This window comes from Condylura cristata, unplaced genomic scaffold, assembly GCF_000260355.1.
Source record: "Condylura cristata isolate star-nosed mole 26May11 unplaced genomic scaffold, ConCri1.0 scaffold00017, whole genome shotgun sequence".
NCBI classification, from domain to species: Eukaryota; Metazoa; Chordata; class Mammalia; order Eulipotyphla; family Talpidae; genus Condylura; species Condylura cristata.
The window spans coordinates 16550843-16565846 of NW_004567118.1; the positions used below are offsets into that span (position 1 = coordinate 16550843).

Consider the following 15004-nt stretch of genomic DNA (forward strand, 5'->3'; position numbering starts at 1 on the left):
AAAAAATCATCATGTGCAAAGATTTGATTTAAATCAACCAAATAGAAGGCCTCCCTCATGGTGCAGGGTTTTAAGCCTCAGTACTATCAAGTATTGCCAACCACTATTGCATGAATTTGATCCCAACCAGGGAGTGACCCACATGGCACAGCAGACCTCTCCTGTCTCACCCGCTGCTCCCCTCAGAAGAGTATTTCAGTAGATCTGCTCCCTACTCTGTCTCTAGTGAATCCTCTTACCCCAACACTTCTGGCCTAGACCCCACTTCTTGTATGCATAAATAAATTAATCTTCTTAAAAAATAAATAAACCAAATAGAAATGGTGTAAAACAAACAGGGCTAAATTTTGAAGGGAAAAATGACATTAGTAATTAATGAGAATTCAATGTGGGATTCGTAGTTGTCTATTGCCAGAAAAATACTTGAGTCAGCTGTTTCCATTTCCTTTTCTCACTCTCCCCAACTCCTAGTAGCCAACTCTCAGAACTTGAACCATGAGTATAAAGGGAGTTCCCCAACAAGTGAAAGAAAGAATGTAAATTCAAGGTTGGGACAGAGGGAATAGGGTGAGGAGGTGACATTGTCTGTGATAGTTTGCAGTAAAAACAAGTGATGGCCCTCCATTATTTGGAACTGACAGACACAAGGGAAGAGCTCCACATGCTAAAGCCTCAGTGAACCTACCATTCCCCTGGCCTGCCTGTCTACCCCACTCACAACCAGCAGTCGCAGCCAGAGAGAAGGAGCCCCTGTGTTTGAAGAGAAGGGCAGGATCCCTAAGGTTGGTCTTGCTTTGCTTGTGACTGTTGTAGCCCTTTCAGAGGAGTTTCAAAGCCCTTCTGGTTCGTCCCCAATTCAGCCATATGTGTTCCACTACTCTGTAACTACCCAGGGTACTGTCCTCCCCCTCAGCACCCCTGACCGCACTGTTGGCACACAAGTGGACATACACACATCACACTCCCCCACACACCCCTCCCTCATCTATGAAGTATGCTCAACCTTGGTGAAGCTTTCCAGTCCCTACCAAAGCTCCATCCTTTCAGAATCCCTTCCCTATCCCTCTTAGGAAGGGAGGGAGGTCACTGCTCCTTCCTCAAGGCCTTCTGAACATTCATTTATTTTTCTCCTAGGAAACTGAGCACTCTCTGCTACATGTTTATGTAGTTTACCTGCCCCACAGCTGGGGCACCCAGAGGACAAAGGTCATTAAAAAGAAGGAAAGCTATTGCTTGTGTGCCCTTATTTATTACATAATAAAAATTAAGGATGAATAAGAAAATAAACATGTAGATCTGATGGAGAAAGTAGACCCTTTCATACCCCTGAAATTATGAATTGAGAATAATAAGGCAGCTGATTTTACAGGTTCCTTAAAATAGTTCAGAGAAATTAAAATCAAGGCTTCATTTTAGCAAAGATCACTGGACAGAAATTTTAATGTTTTATCAAAAATTTCTTTCAAATTAAGCAGTGATAATAGCCAACTTTCTGATTGGTGATGTAAATGTTTTAATACACAATGTATTCTTAATTTGTAAACTATTCAGGAAGGTTAATACATTGTGCTTAAAAAAATTGAGGAAAACAAGAAAATTAGTCACCCGTATACCATACAAATTAACTACCAGGGATATTTTGGGGCCTTTACTCCCAGTGCTTCTTACTTTTTTCCATTCCCAGCCTATACATGTGCGTGCATACACACTTACTTATGGTTACATCGTCATATATATATATATATATATATATATATATATACACACAATATATATATATACTATATACACACACACTATATATATATACACATATATATTCCATCTTTGTTTTCCAACTGATATTTGATTATACTTATGCTACTTTATTCAGTTTAAGTACAATAAACCATATCATTTCTTTTTTTATTCCCTGTAGAGGACATTTTAGGTTTGTTGATTCTGGAGTTAGAGATGACACTGGGTCAGATGTCCTTATGCTGAAGTTACCTCCATACCTGGCTTTGTCTCTTTAGAATGCTTTTCTATAAATGTGCCATCTAGGTTAATGGGCACACATGCTTTTAGGCTCCTGGCTTATTAGCACCCACATCTAATGAATCTTTAAGACCCTCAAGCAGTTTTTAACACAAGGGCCCTGGTTACACAATGACTGTTTGATGGCTGCACAAAAGGAAACGTGGTTTCCTTCTTCGTGTCCTCTGGCCGGGATTCTTACACTCAACTCCTTGCACTCAGGACGGCCTGAGCCACAGGGATAGAGCAGCTGTGAAGCATTCCCACAGGGTGGAAACGAGTGGGCTGCACAGTTCATGTATAGATCAGTTCTTATGAGAAGAGGCTGCCTAAGAATAGCCTGGGTCATACACACGCCCCTCTACTTCTCACAGGGGAAACCATTTCCTCACAAAAAGCCAGAATAAGTCATGAGTTGTGGGTTGAAACTTAGAGCTCAGAGAAGCTATTCTTGGATATCCTCAGCCCCTGTGGTTGCCTGAGACCCTGAGTTGTGCAACACTCAGCATGACAGTACCATTATGCTTAAGAATTTCCCTCCTCACCCCCAGATTCCATTTCCCCATCCATCAGGGCTGCCTATATAGAGCAGGGGAGATGGCTCTCACTCCAGCACACCACCAGCAGCAACACAGACTCAGCCCAGCTTCTCTCTACAACACCTGAGCCCGTACTCCACTGACAGCATCATGAAGGTCCCCGGGTCTGCCCTTGCCATCCTGCTCTGCACCATGGCCCTCTGCAGCCAGGTCTTCTCAGCACCGTGTAAGTCTATGTTGTTGGTGTGGCCTCGGTCAGACCTCAGCAGCTTTTCCTATTTACCTGAGTCCCAAATGCCTTGGCCTTTCTCTTTTATTTCTCCTTGACTTTTCACCACTATAAAGGGGCTGGAGTTATCCTTTGCCTTCAGATTACAGTCAGAATGGGGTAAGGGAGTTACAACCGAATTTTTAGGAAGCACAAAATATGCACCTAAACAAATGAGTTTAAAGGAGGCAAACTCCAAGTCTGGTCACTCCCACTAACACCCTGGGTCCCCCAGAGCTCTTTCTGTCAGCTCACTTAGGAGAACTGTCCAAGGTTTCCAAGGTTGCTCTTCTGCCCGGTAAGGCTTCCTTTCCTACAGGGGGGTGATGTAAGAGAACAGTCTTCTTGGATGCCTGGATGCTCTCTCAGAGAGAGAGTGAGCCAGAAACAAGAGCAGAGAAAGGGCTATTTCTAGGCAAAAATGCCCTGTGCCTTCCAATGAGCTCATCTCCTGAGTAAGGATGTCTTCCTCACACCATCAGCTCTGGGGGGGGCACATCTCAGACCTTGCCTTTTCTGCCAACCTGTAACTCAGGCCACTCTGTCTCTTCCTCTACAGTTGGTGCCAACACCCCAACCTCGTGCTGCTTCTCCTATACCAATCGGCAGATTCCACGCAATCTTATAGTGGCCTATTTTGACACCAGCGGCCTCTGCTCCAAGCCTGGTGTCATGTAAGTGCCAGTCTTTCCACCCACCTCTGGGGACAGAGGGAGGGTCTGATGGGGGGACAGCAGCCAAGGACATGGACAGGCCAGGGTCACCATTCTGGAAAGGTCCAACCCACCAAGGCTTATCAAGTATGCAGGATCCTGGCCTCTGATGTGACCCATTCAGGGGCTAGTGGGGAGTGGGATGGGGGCTGGTCCTGAAGGTAGAGGGGAAGGAGAGAACAGCAGGTCCTTTGAGGATGCCTCTGAGTCATGAGGTAGGCAGAGGGTACCTGAGAAAGCAAGCAGGCTCTGAGCTGCTCAGAACAGAGTGAAGTGGGGTGGGGGTGATTACAGCACACCCAGAATTCCCTGCTGGATCTATGTGTGATCCTTCTGTCCTTCTCCACAGCTTCCAAACAAAAAAGAAACTGGAGATCTGTGCCAACCCCAGTGAGGACTGGGTGCAGAAGTATACCATGGATGAGGAGCTGAATGCCTGAGTGGCCTGGAAGCTTTGAGAAACCCAGTGACCTCAGTGGGCAACTGCAGCAGGTCCTGAGCCTTGATAGCTACCTCTCCTGTGGAATGGCTGTCGCTGAACAGCCACTTGCTGGGATGGGATCTTCTTAAATCTCAACTTATTTATACTATTTAATTTTTGTAATTTATTTTCACTGTCATATTATGTTGTGTTTGTTCTGAGACATTTCACCACCCCTCCCCCTTCACTCACTGTGAGTGGTGACTATTGAGTGACTGGCATTAGCTTGGTCTAAGCAGACATGGTTCTAAAGCCACCAAACTGACAAATGTCTACTGTTGCTTCTACTCAGGGTTGTATTCAGCATGGAAAAACAATAAAGATCTCTTTTAAAAAGCAAACCAGAATTGAGTTTGGTTTTGTTTGGGGGGGGGGGGAATCAGAATCACTGGTTGAAAAGGGAAGACAGGGGAAAAGCAGCAAGATGTGACATGGAAGGAAATTGGGAGAGATGGAGGGGCAGCTTCTGCACAGGAGCCTCGGCTCTGAACCCTGAAGTTATGAATATTTTATAAATCAAACTAACATATACAGTTCTAGGAAAATTCAGTATTTGAATGGATACCTTTAGGAAGAACAGTTACTAACATATTGAGGATTACTCTAGGTTAAGTGCTTTTCTATGCATTATCCACTTAATCTTATCAATGGAGTAATTCTGGGTAGGTCCTATTAATATCCTCCTCTGACAGAAGAGTAAACTGGGGATCAGAGAAGCCAAGCATCTTGGTCAAGACCACACAACAGGGAAATGGTACCAGTGATTTCCACACTCACTCTTTGATATAGCTACAGATTATGTTCTTAACCACTGGCTAAGTTATTTCCCAAAACACTATCCAATTGTATTCAAATCAGTAGCAATGATTGTATAAGCTACTCACATAAGAATCTTTAGTTTTGGATCTGGGAATTGATATTCCTACCAAGCTCATCATGTCTTTCACATACACATTCACAGCTAAGAAGCAATGAATTCGTCAATAGGATCCACCATTCTTTCCAAATGCAGTGCAGACCTGCATGTGCTAACAGTATATTGCACATCATCTCCCTGAGTCCACACTCCACAAACTCACGACTAACACTACAGAAGGACAAGACAAGCAGCTAATATGGAGCAGGGTTCTGGTGTACCTTTACTGTATGGGCTGGGTTAACAGATGCATTGCCTGAGTTACAGTTATACTACCTGAAATGTACACTGAACTACAGTTCTTTTTGCAGAAGGAGAAATTCAGAAGACTCATGTGAAAACAAACATGTATTATTAATTTTTGTGAATCTTGATTATTTCATTTTTTAGAAAGTAATCGGATTTTTGCATCCACAGTTAGTTAAAAATTATAGTGATCAAACTAATATAGAGTATGATTAAACACTTGCTATTAAACACTAAAATTACATTCTGTTTGACTTAGGTCCCATTTACCTGATTCTATTTCTAGGAATATATTTTATAGCAACACTATTGAAGGACAGGAGTCTGTATCCACAAGGGTAATCCTTGCAACAGGGTTTCTAAATAGCAAGCAAATAAAAACGACTACCAGTAAAGGATTAAATCAGTAGAGGATTGAGATACTCATGAATGGAATATGCTGCAGTCTGTAAACTGGATAAATTCTATAGTAATACATACATATTCTACAAGTATGCTACAAACTGCATAGAATGATTGTTCTTTTTATTTTTAAATACACACACACACATCACAAGGCAAATATTTGGATACATATAAAAAGTTAACTGTTGCTCCTTAGAGAATATGGAAATTTTTTAGAAAGGGGCACATCTTCATTTTTGTACTTTAAATTTTTTATTTAGTTTTTAATGAACTTCCTTCTCCAGTCTCATGGACCCCATCCTTTCACAAATGATATTGGAAGCACTGGCTGGTGAAGGTTTTTGAGCTGCTACAGGCAAGACAGCTCAGCATGACCCACATCTTGATGGCTTTTATTTTATGAGGACAATGCAGCCAACAAGGCCTTTACCCAAGGCTTTTATAACACATAACACACACACACACACACACACACAGACCTTCCCTTGCCACTATCATCGCCACCACTAAGGTACTATCAGGAGAATGGGGTGGGCAGTCTTTGCCCCCAAAGAAGCAGGGAAAGTGTCATCCTGTCTTTTCCATTGACTTCCAGCACCTTGGGACAAACAAAACCTGCTCAGTTGCACTGAATTGTTTCTCATGGTCCAGCAACCCAAACAAGGTTAGCCATGCCAATTTCCCCTAAACACAAGTGGTTTGAATGAATAAATACACTTCCCAAGAGGGGAGGGGGACCATGGCCACCATGTGGTTCGGCAGACAGGACATGTCCTAGATTTGACTGGGGTCCCTGATTTGGGGTCACCCTCTCTGGTTACTCCTGGCTCTGTTCCCTGGGGAACATCCCCATGGACTCGTCTGAGAAGGGAGCCCCTTCTGGGAACTGCCTACTTCCTGACATGAGCGTTCAGAGCTGAGATTCACTTTAGGTGTTGAGCAATCGCAGGTCATCTGAGGCAGGTCTGCTGGTTTCTCTGGCAACAGAACACTGTTCTGATTGCATGCTTCTGATCTCTTTGCTCTGGTCAATGCCACAGGCTAAACAACAAGAAACAGGAAACTTGTCCAGTCCAGCTTTATATTCTGCATTTTAACTGGGCATGTGAATGTGTGCTTCACATCACAGGCCTGGGAATAAATTGCCCCATATCAGTAACTGAGGGGAGTCCTTTGCTTCTGTTTCAGCCCCTGCTGAGTTAGCTCTAGGAGGTGCAGGAGTGATGAATATTGATGCTCAGCCCCAGGTACTTCCTCCCTGCACCCCCAAAAGAAACTAATTGTTCACTGTAGGTAAGAAAGATAAATGCCAGGAGAAGCTGACGAGGAGGACTTGGTGCCGCCATTGGCCCCAGGCTTCTCTCCTATTAAGTCTCTCCTACCTAACTGACTAGAGTTTGGAGATGAAACTTCCACATTCACAGTGCTCTGAGTCTCCAAATCATTGGCTCTCAGTCAGCAGATTAGACAAACCTGTTTTAGCAAAGCTGATTTTTTTCTTTCCATTTCTGGGTTCAGATTAGCCCATTTCTTTTCTTTTCTCTTTTTCTTATATGTATTTTTTACATCATTCTTCCTTTATGTACAATGCATGCTTTCTGCTCTTAGATGTAGTCCCATAAAATTCCCACCATCTGTTCAGATGAGCCCATTTCTAAACTCCTTCTTACAGGCCCTTTGTTACTGATGCAAAAAAGTAGCTATTAAATTCCAGAATATTTCCTATCAAATTTCTTGATATTGAACCTTGCTATTTAGCACAAGGCCTTAGCACAAGATATGCAAAACCATGGTTTGTCCAGCAGAGAAACTACCACATGAAAACAATTGTCAAAAGGGAAGTGCCTGAACATGTCAGAAATGCAAATTCTAAGCCTCCCTCTCCCCTTAGAGATGGGGTCTAGCAAGTGCCCAATCAAAGTTTAACTGCTTTCATTCTAGGATCATCACCAAATTCCTGCTTTTTCAGTTCAGCCACTCCCATACCTCTCAGGGGCTGTTACTACACAGAGGATCTCTATCAGGACAACCAGTAATTTCAAGACGAAAATCAAATATAAATCAGTGAGGTTTGAATAAGCAAAACTTGGGCTCAGAGCCTAAAGCCACACAGGTGGCTCCAATTTCCAGGCAAGGCCAGATGTGTGATGCCCCACAGCTTCTATTTTTCTCTCTTCCTGATCTCCCTTTCATGGGGGTCCCAGGAAGGCTGCCAGCACCTCCTGGTGTTACATGAACCTTTGCTCATTTTCTACAGGGAAGGGGGAGCCTGTGTCCTCAGTGGAGATGCCAATGCACACACACCTCTGTGGTTAAAAACTGGAAGAAACTGGAAGGTTATGTTCCGCTAGGGGAAATGATGACTATAGATGGGCTCCATGAAAAGGAGCCAGCAAAGTGTGGTCCTGGGGTGACACAACATCTCACCTTCTCTCACTGTGGAAACCACTTCCCTATAAACATCCCCATCAAATGTGCGCTTGAACTATTCTTGCAAATACCCTGAGCCCTGTGGTTACCCAAGACCACTTTTGCATATACAAGTCAACAAAGTACCACTATGTTTAAAAACTTCCTCTCATTACCCCGAATTCTATCTTTCCATTATCCCCTACCTGTTATGTGAAGGGGACCCAGCTTGGACCCAGCAAGAGGCAGGCACCGGCAAATGCCACCACTCCATCTTGCTCTTGGGCCCTGATGTTGTCCTCATCACGGCCTCTGTACCAGGCCTTCTCTCATGAGCCTCCTCCTCTTGCCATTGCTGTTGCCCCCCCCCCCCCCACTCTCTGGCTTGGGTCAGACAAGACTTAAGTCCTGTGGACAGAGCCACCCAAGTGCAATATAAGACTTCCCCCAAAGGACTTTCAAATTCCCTGACCTGTCAGCTAGCTCAAGGGACATTTCTTTCCAAAGAAATTTTAGCTTTCTAGTCTATATACCTGGAAGGTGGGGAGGGGGAGCTTTGAGGTGCTACCTGGCAACAGGACAGAGGGATGTTTTCCATGCTGACAGCAGCCTGGGAGCCAGGAAGGAGCTGACTCAAGCAAAGGAACAATAATGGAGGGAATAATTGGGGAGACCCATGTGAAGACCCCCACATCATTGAGGAAACATATAGGGATCTGAGGTTGGAGAAATAATCCTGAGAAAGAGGGCAGACTCTGCACTTTCCAAGGCAGAGGGGCCTGGAAAGAAGCAATATGGGACCAGGAATCCCCCTGTTGATCCATCGATTTTTATATCTCTGACCATTTTCACCGCTTCCAAGCTGCAGAGACCAGCAGATCTGTACTGACTCCTCTGAGTCCTGGTGCCAGTTCATCATTGACCTTGGGCCTAAATCCCTGAGTGACCTGAATGTAATAAGAAGCCAGTAGTACCCCTGGGCAAATTAGGGAGTAAGGACCTGAAGGATGTTCCTTCAACCCCAAAGCTACCTCGACTGTGAGCTGGTATGGTGGCCAAGCAGCGTACACTGAACTCTTCTGTATGTAATTTTTAATTTATTAAACGATTTTATTTTGAGGATGTATCTCCACATGTTCTTGACTATTTACTCAGAGAGCCCACAACACTCTTTACTACCACCCCCACTCAACCCCACCATCACACAGTGGTTGACACATATTCAGTAAATGGTAAGTGGCTTTTACAAGGTAAATTGTTCTAAAATCATTAGTCAACAAAATAGAATGCTACTTAGCATTTCTGTGTCAGGCTGTGTAAAATAATGGAGCTTTGGGTTTGTTTGGTTTTTTTAAAGCAGACCAGCCTTAAAATTGTGATGACTCTTACTGGTTTGGTTTTGGGACAAAGTCAGGATCTGGTTGGGAAAATGGTAGGGGACAGAGAGTAGGAAATTCTGAAGGGAGGGATGTCAGCAGAAAGGCTATGATAATAATACTGGTATCTGTCATCAGATCACAAAAGAAATCATTCCCATAACCCTCTGGGTTCTTCCGGACTGGCAAATATTTGAACAAGTATCAGAAAGACTGATAAGAGAAAAAGTCACAGCTAACTCACTCACATGGCTTCAAATGCCATCTCAGATAGCAGAATCAAGACAAGGGAATTTTGGGGGAAGGGAGAGAAAGGGAGGTCAGATTCAGAACTCTTCCCATAAAATTAGCCTTTAGCCCAAAAGCCGTATTTTGGAGTGGCAGATTTATGCTTCCCTACAAAACATATTCCTTATAAAATAATTATTTCATAATTATAACAAACTATTATGCACATAGTATATAATGTATATGCACTAGATAAATTCATTCTTGATATATATTCATGTGATTAGGTTTATTTTCTCATAAATCAAGTTTTCTTAATAATTATGCATTGTCTTTAAAATCCTAACAATGTCATCAATGATTAAGTACTGTTAATAGCCCTATTTGATAGCCATGTTGACTCAGTAAAAACTCAGTCACACAGTCAACAAATACTATAACAAATGCAAGCCTGTGCCAGCATCCCAGAGCCACCTGGATATTTGTTTAAAATACTCAGGGATTAGGGGGATCTGACCTTTTGCCAAACTCCCAAATGATCATGCAGATCAAAGACCAAAAACTACTGAATTGGTCAGTAAGGAGTTACTACTCTTGTCTTAGGAAGGTGTATCTGATAATGGACGAACTACCTCCATATTTTCCTAGAATCCCTGCTCCACAAAAATCAGTGACTAACATCACAAATAGAAACAAGAAACAACAATCAGCCAATATATGCATCAAAACTTCCCTTTCCATGAATTATTTATATGGGATCGTCATCAGGGCTGGCAACCCAGCACAATGCCTATTTTTGCAAATAAAATTTTGCTGGGAGAGAACCATATACATGCTTATTCTATACTATCCCAAGGGGCTACTTTCCTGCCACAAGGGCAGAGTTGAACAGTTGCAACTGAAATCTGACACCTGAAAAGCCCCAAAACTCTATCTGGTATTTTACAGAAAAACTTTGCTGACTCCTGGCCTAGATTATTTATTATTATCATTATAAGAAAGTTAGACTGAACCAGGGCCAGCTGTAAATTTTAAGAGGGTGACCCTAATGCACTTAAAAAAAATGCAAACTTAAAAAAAAAAATGCAAACTTGTATGACTTTTTTGATAAGCCCTACCTAGTGGGGTTTTGTTAGCCAGGGTTTCTGAAGAGCAATGATGTCATTTCTAGCAAATTTTAAAATATACATACTTCTAAGAATCTATTTCAGGAAACACTTTAAGACATAGGCACACTCAGGCTATTTGCATCCCTGTTTGCAAAAGCAACCAAAGAGAAACAAATCACCAAAAAAGGGGCAGTTGAAAGCATCATAGCAGAGTCACGTGATATGAAACCACTGGAAAGGATGAAGTAGATCAAAATATACTGAGATGAAAAGGTCTCAGTGTTATTTGATATAAACTATATATAGAATACACCTTCTGTATGTGTATCTACAACTAAACTATCTAACGTCAAAAAGAAAATGGCAACCCCAAGATGGAGATCCTTGTGCTAAGCTCACCAAAACTGAACACCCAACCTGACCAGATCTGACCCCCCCCTTAGCAATGGCATCTTTCCTGGTCACTGGAATTTTCTGGCTGCATCAGTGAAGCAAGTGTTTCTGTTCCCAAAGAAAGATGAAATCTGCAGCAAGACATTTTCCCCATTCTCCATGAGTTGTTGCCAGCCTAAGTCTGGAGTATTTTCCTTCTTCTTTATCTTGCCCTCTTTATAGCTAGAAAACCTCTCATTCTGTACATTTTTAAAGAGTTCTCTGCACTTGCCTCACGGGATGCTGTCCGATTTATTCTTTAATAAAGCCAACCAAATTGTTAAAATTAACTCAGTCGAATTTTTGTGATTTAACACTATCACTACATAGTTTTTATAGAACTTCATAGAATAATAGTATTTGCTTTGGTTCAAAACCACATATATTTATGTAAACCTAAGAAGGACATTTGATTTGATACATCTCAATGTGATTTCCTCTGGCAAATATGATCTTAAAAAATGGAGGACTAGGCCCTCCCTGGTGGTACAGCGGGTTAAAGCAGAGCACTGAGAAGCTAAAGCCACTTCAGCATGAGTTCGATCCCTGCTTGCTCCAGAGGTGACCACATGGCGGGGCAGACCTCTCCTAGGCCATCCACGGATCCCCTCAGCAGTGTACTTCATCAGTCGGCCTGTTCTGCTCCCCACTCTGTCTCTGGTGAATCCTCTCACTGACCCTGCACCTCTGGCTTGTACCCCAGTTCTGTATGCACAAATAAATAAATCTTTAAAAAAAAAAAAAAGGAGGAGGACTACATTTTAATTTTCCATTCATTGCCATCTGATTTTTGTGAGTGTGAGTGTGATTTTTTTATTCAAAAGACAAGATTTTAAGAACTTGGGGCCTGCCATAAAAACCGCACATAACTTTCCTTGTTCTCATCTCATCCTCCCACAACACATTCCAACTGTGAAATGATAATTGAACCACTTCAAGTTGATATTCCATATATTTGAACCTCTTGCTCAAGCTCTGGATCTACTGTTGAGGGAATGAGATATTTAGATTTCAGTCTGGCTCACAGAACTCTAGGAATGTTTATTGATGACATGTTACCCATCATATCATGGTATTGCTCCCTTTCTTTCCTTCTACATACACACACACACATACCACAGGGTTCCTCCTTGCAACATTTATCATCCCTTTCCATTTTGATCTCAAAATACTTCCACTCATCACTGCAATAAACCATGCAGTTAACCTGTGCAAGATATTATCCAATTAGCCAGGATTTAGTTTACATCTGGACAGTATGACTAATGCATGAAAACCTTAGGTCGAAAAAGTTGACATTCATCTTGTAATAATTGGGGAAAGGAGAGAAGCAAAGGTAAAAGCTTCTCATGGACTACAAGTTCACAATGTTTGAGCCTTCATTGGTTAAGCTCTGGTTCCAAAGTAAGGGGCTGAGATATTAGTGCTTACTAAATAGTACATGTGTTTCCCTGCCTTGCAGCTGAGTTGAGCTCCCATGACTAATTCTTATCGATGGACTACAGAAGTCATGTGAGTCACTTCTGAGGCAGGACAGTTACAAGCAGTATGCCTAGAAGTATGACTATCTTCTTTCTCATTCCAGATTCTATAGCTACAGGATGGAAGCAGCCTGGATTTATGAGTCATCACATGGAGCATCGTTTCTCTGGTGTCAATACTATATAAAGTATAGTTCATAGCTCAGCAGCAGCAGCAGCAGCATCACTGGAGTTCCCTGGAACAGCTAACATGTGAGCCATATCCCAGGTGAACAGAGTCAGTCTTGTGGGTGGGCTCAGGAATCCATTTTAAAATGCAGGTGGTTTGGGTACACACTATAATTTTAAAACCAAGATCTAACCAACATCAGATATTGTGCCCATGAGAAACTTTTAAGTCGGTAAGAGTTTGTTACCTATACCGTCTATCCTACCCTGACCCTCACTGAGTATAAACAGAAAATGTGAAACTTCCAAACCATCATTTGTTCCACTTCAATATCTCAGAGAGATCCCTTAATTTTCTAGTCACATTCAGTTATAAAAATTCTTTCATTTTAATGGAAGTAGCCCAAATGCCCAAAAGTAGATGACTGGATAAAAAAGATGTGGTACATATATATATATATATATATATACACAATGGAATATTACTCAGCAGCCAAAAAAGAGAAACACATGTCTTTTGCAGCAACTTGGATGGAGCTGGAAAAGATCATGCTTAGTGAGATAAGCCAGAAAGAGAAAGAAAAATACCTGATGGTTTCACTCATAGCAGGAGTATAATGGACCAGGCGAGAAAATACCAAAAATAATGAACAACCATATACCAGAGACATTTTGCGGAGGTGGAGTGGGGAATGGGACCAAAAATGGGGGTGGGGTGGGGAGGGAAGTGCACGGGATTATGGTGATGGCACACGGGTGACTTGATGATGGGAAACCTGCGGGGATTACAATTGAGATGGTAAAAAAAAATGTACAAAATGATGTAAAAATAAACTTTTGCAAAAAAAAAATTCTTTCAGTTTAGGGCCCTCCCTGGTGGCACAATGGGTGAAAGCACAGCACTAGGAAGCTGTCCACAGCCACTGCAGCACAAGTTTGATCCCTAGCCAGGGAGCTGACCCACGCGGTACAACAGACCTCGCCTGTCCCACCCACTGATCCCTTCAACAGTGTCCTCTCATTCTCCGCACCTCTGACCTGTACCCCAGTTCTTGTATGCATAAATAAATCTTTAAAAAAATTCTTTCCGTTTAAACTCCAATTCTCAAGTTGGTTTCATCTTTCTTCCCACCCACCACACTCACCACCAGTGCAAAACAGGCTGAAAGGAGTTGGGATGTGTCGATAGACAAGGCCCGGGGCAGGTTCTCTACTCACCTGGGGAAAATGGGTAAAGGAGAGTCCCGGAGCCCTCACCCCCTTTTTCAGCCTTTCATGCTTTTCATACTCCAATTGTTGTGTGATAACCAGGCACAGGGTGGGCAGGCAGGGGGTCAGCAAGGGGCAAGAGGAGGATGGCTGGTAGGCCTCAAGCCCCTGGCAAGTCTTTACTTTTTCTCGTAGGGCTCGCTCAGGTGTCATCATGTGGCTCTCCCTGTCGCAGCCATCGCAGCTTGTCTGCTCATGGCTGTTCTCAGTGCAACCGTTGTCTCTGTGACGCTGCCCTTACAGCGCCTGCCTCCAGGCTCAGCTGTGCCCACTTACGCATGCCCACACCACACTCCAGGTGTCTTCCATCAAGCATGCGTGCCCCAGGCCCACGCTCCCAAGCGCCTCCTGCATTCAAGCTGCAGGGGTTAGTCACAGAGGCCAGCAGCATAAAAGCCTAACATCATTTACCCTACAGGATATAATGAGGCTTCAGCCTGATTCCGAATACCTTTTCAAAACTCTGGCCTGATGGGAAGAGTAGTCTATGCATATGATGTGGAGTAGAAAAAAGTTCTCTTAACTGCCCATAAAATCATTCCCTACTCCTTCTGTTTGTTATCTCTACTTCTCTGTTTCGTATGGAAGGCCCCCACGCCTACTGGGTGATGTGTGTGTTTCTTAGCTGAGGTAGAGATTGTATGTCCTCTCTCTTCGTGGTTCCCTGATGCATGATAGTCCACTCTTGTCCAGCATCTTTCACCTCTGCTCCCAGCTCGCTCTGCTGACAGCACACCTGGACCTCTGCTAGCCTGAGCACTCTAAGAAAAGGCGTGCTCTTAGAACACACCCAGGCCTGCGCCAGCTGTAGGAATGTACAGGTGACGTGCAGGCAGCATCATACCCTTTGCCTGTCTGGAAAGTAGCCCTAGGGCCATCCCAAGAGGCACCCTCCAAGCAGTGGCTCTCTTATTGCTGGCACGAGAGTTTTGAGAGACCAACAGGTAC

The 15004-nt window shown here is 43.2% G+C and overlaps 1 protein-coding gene across 1 annotated transcript; it reads left to right on the plus strand.

Moving 5' to 3' along the window:
- The first annotated feature begins 2675 nt into the window (after positions 1–2675).
- Positions 2676–3976, plus strand: LOC101636288 (C-C motif chemokine 3). The gene is made up of 3 exons (XM_004684471.2): positions 2676–2781; positions 3383–3497; positions 3886–3976. The coding sequence occupies exons 1-3, from the start codon at positions 2706–2708 to the stop codon at positions 3974–3976; spliced, it is 282 nt and encodes a 93-aa protein (XP_004684528.1). The 5' UTR covers positions 2676–2705.
- The last annotated feature ends 11028 nt before the right edge of the window (positions 3977–15004 follow it).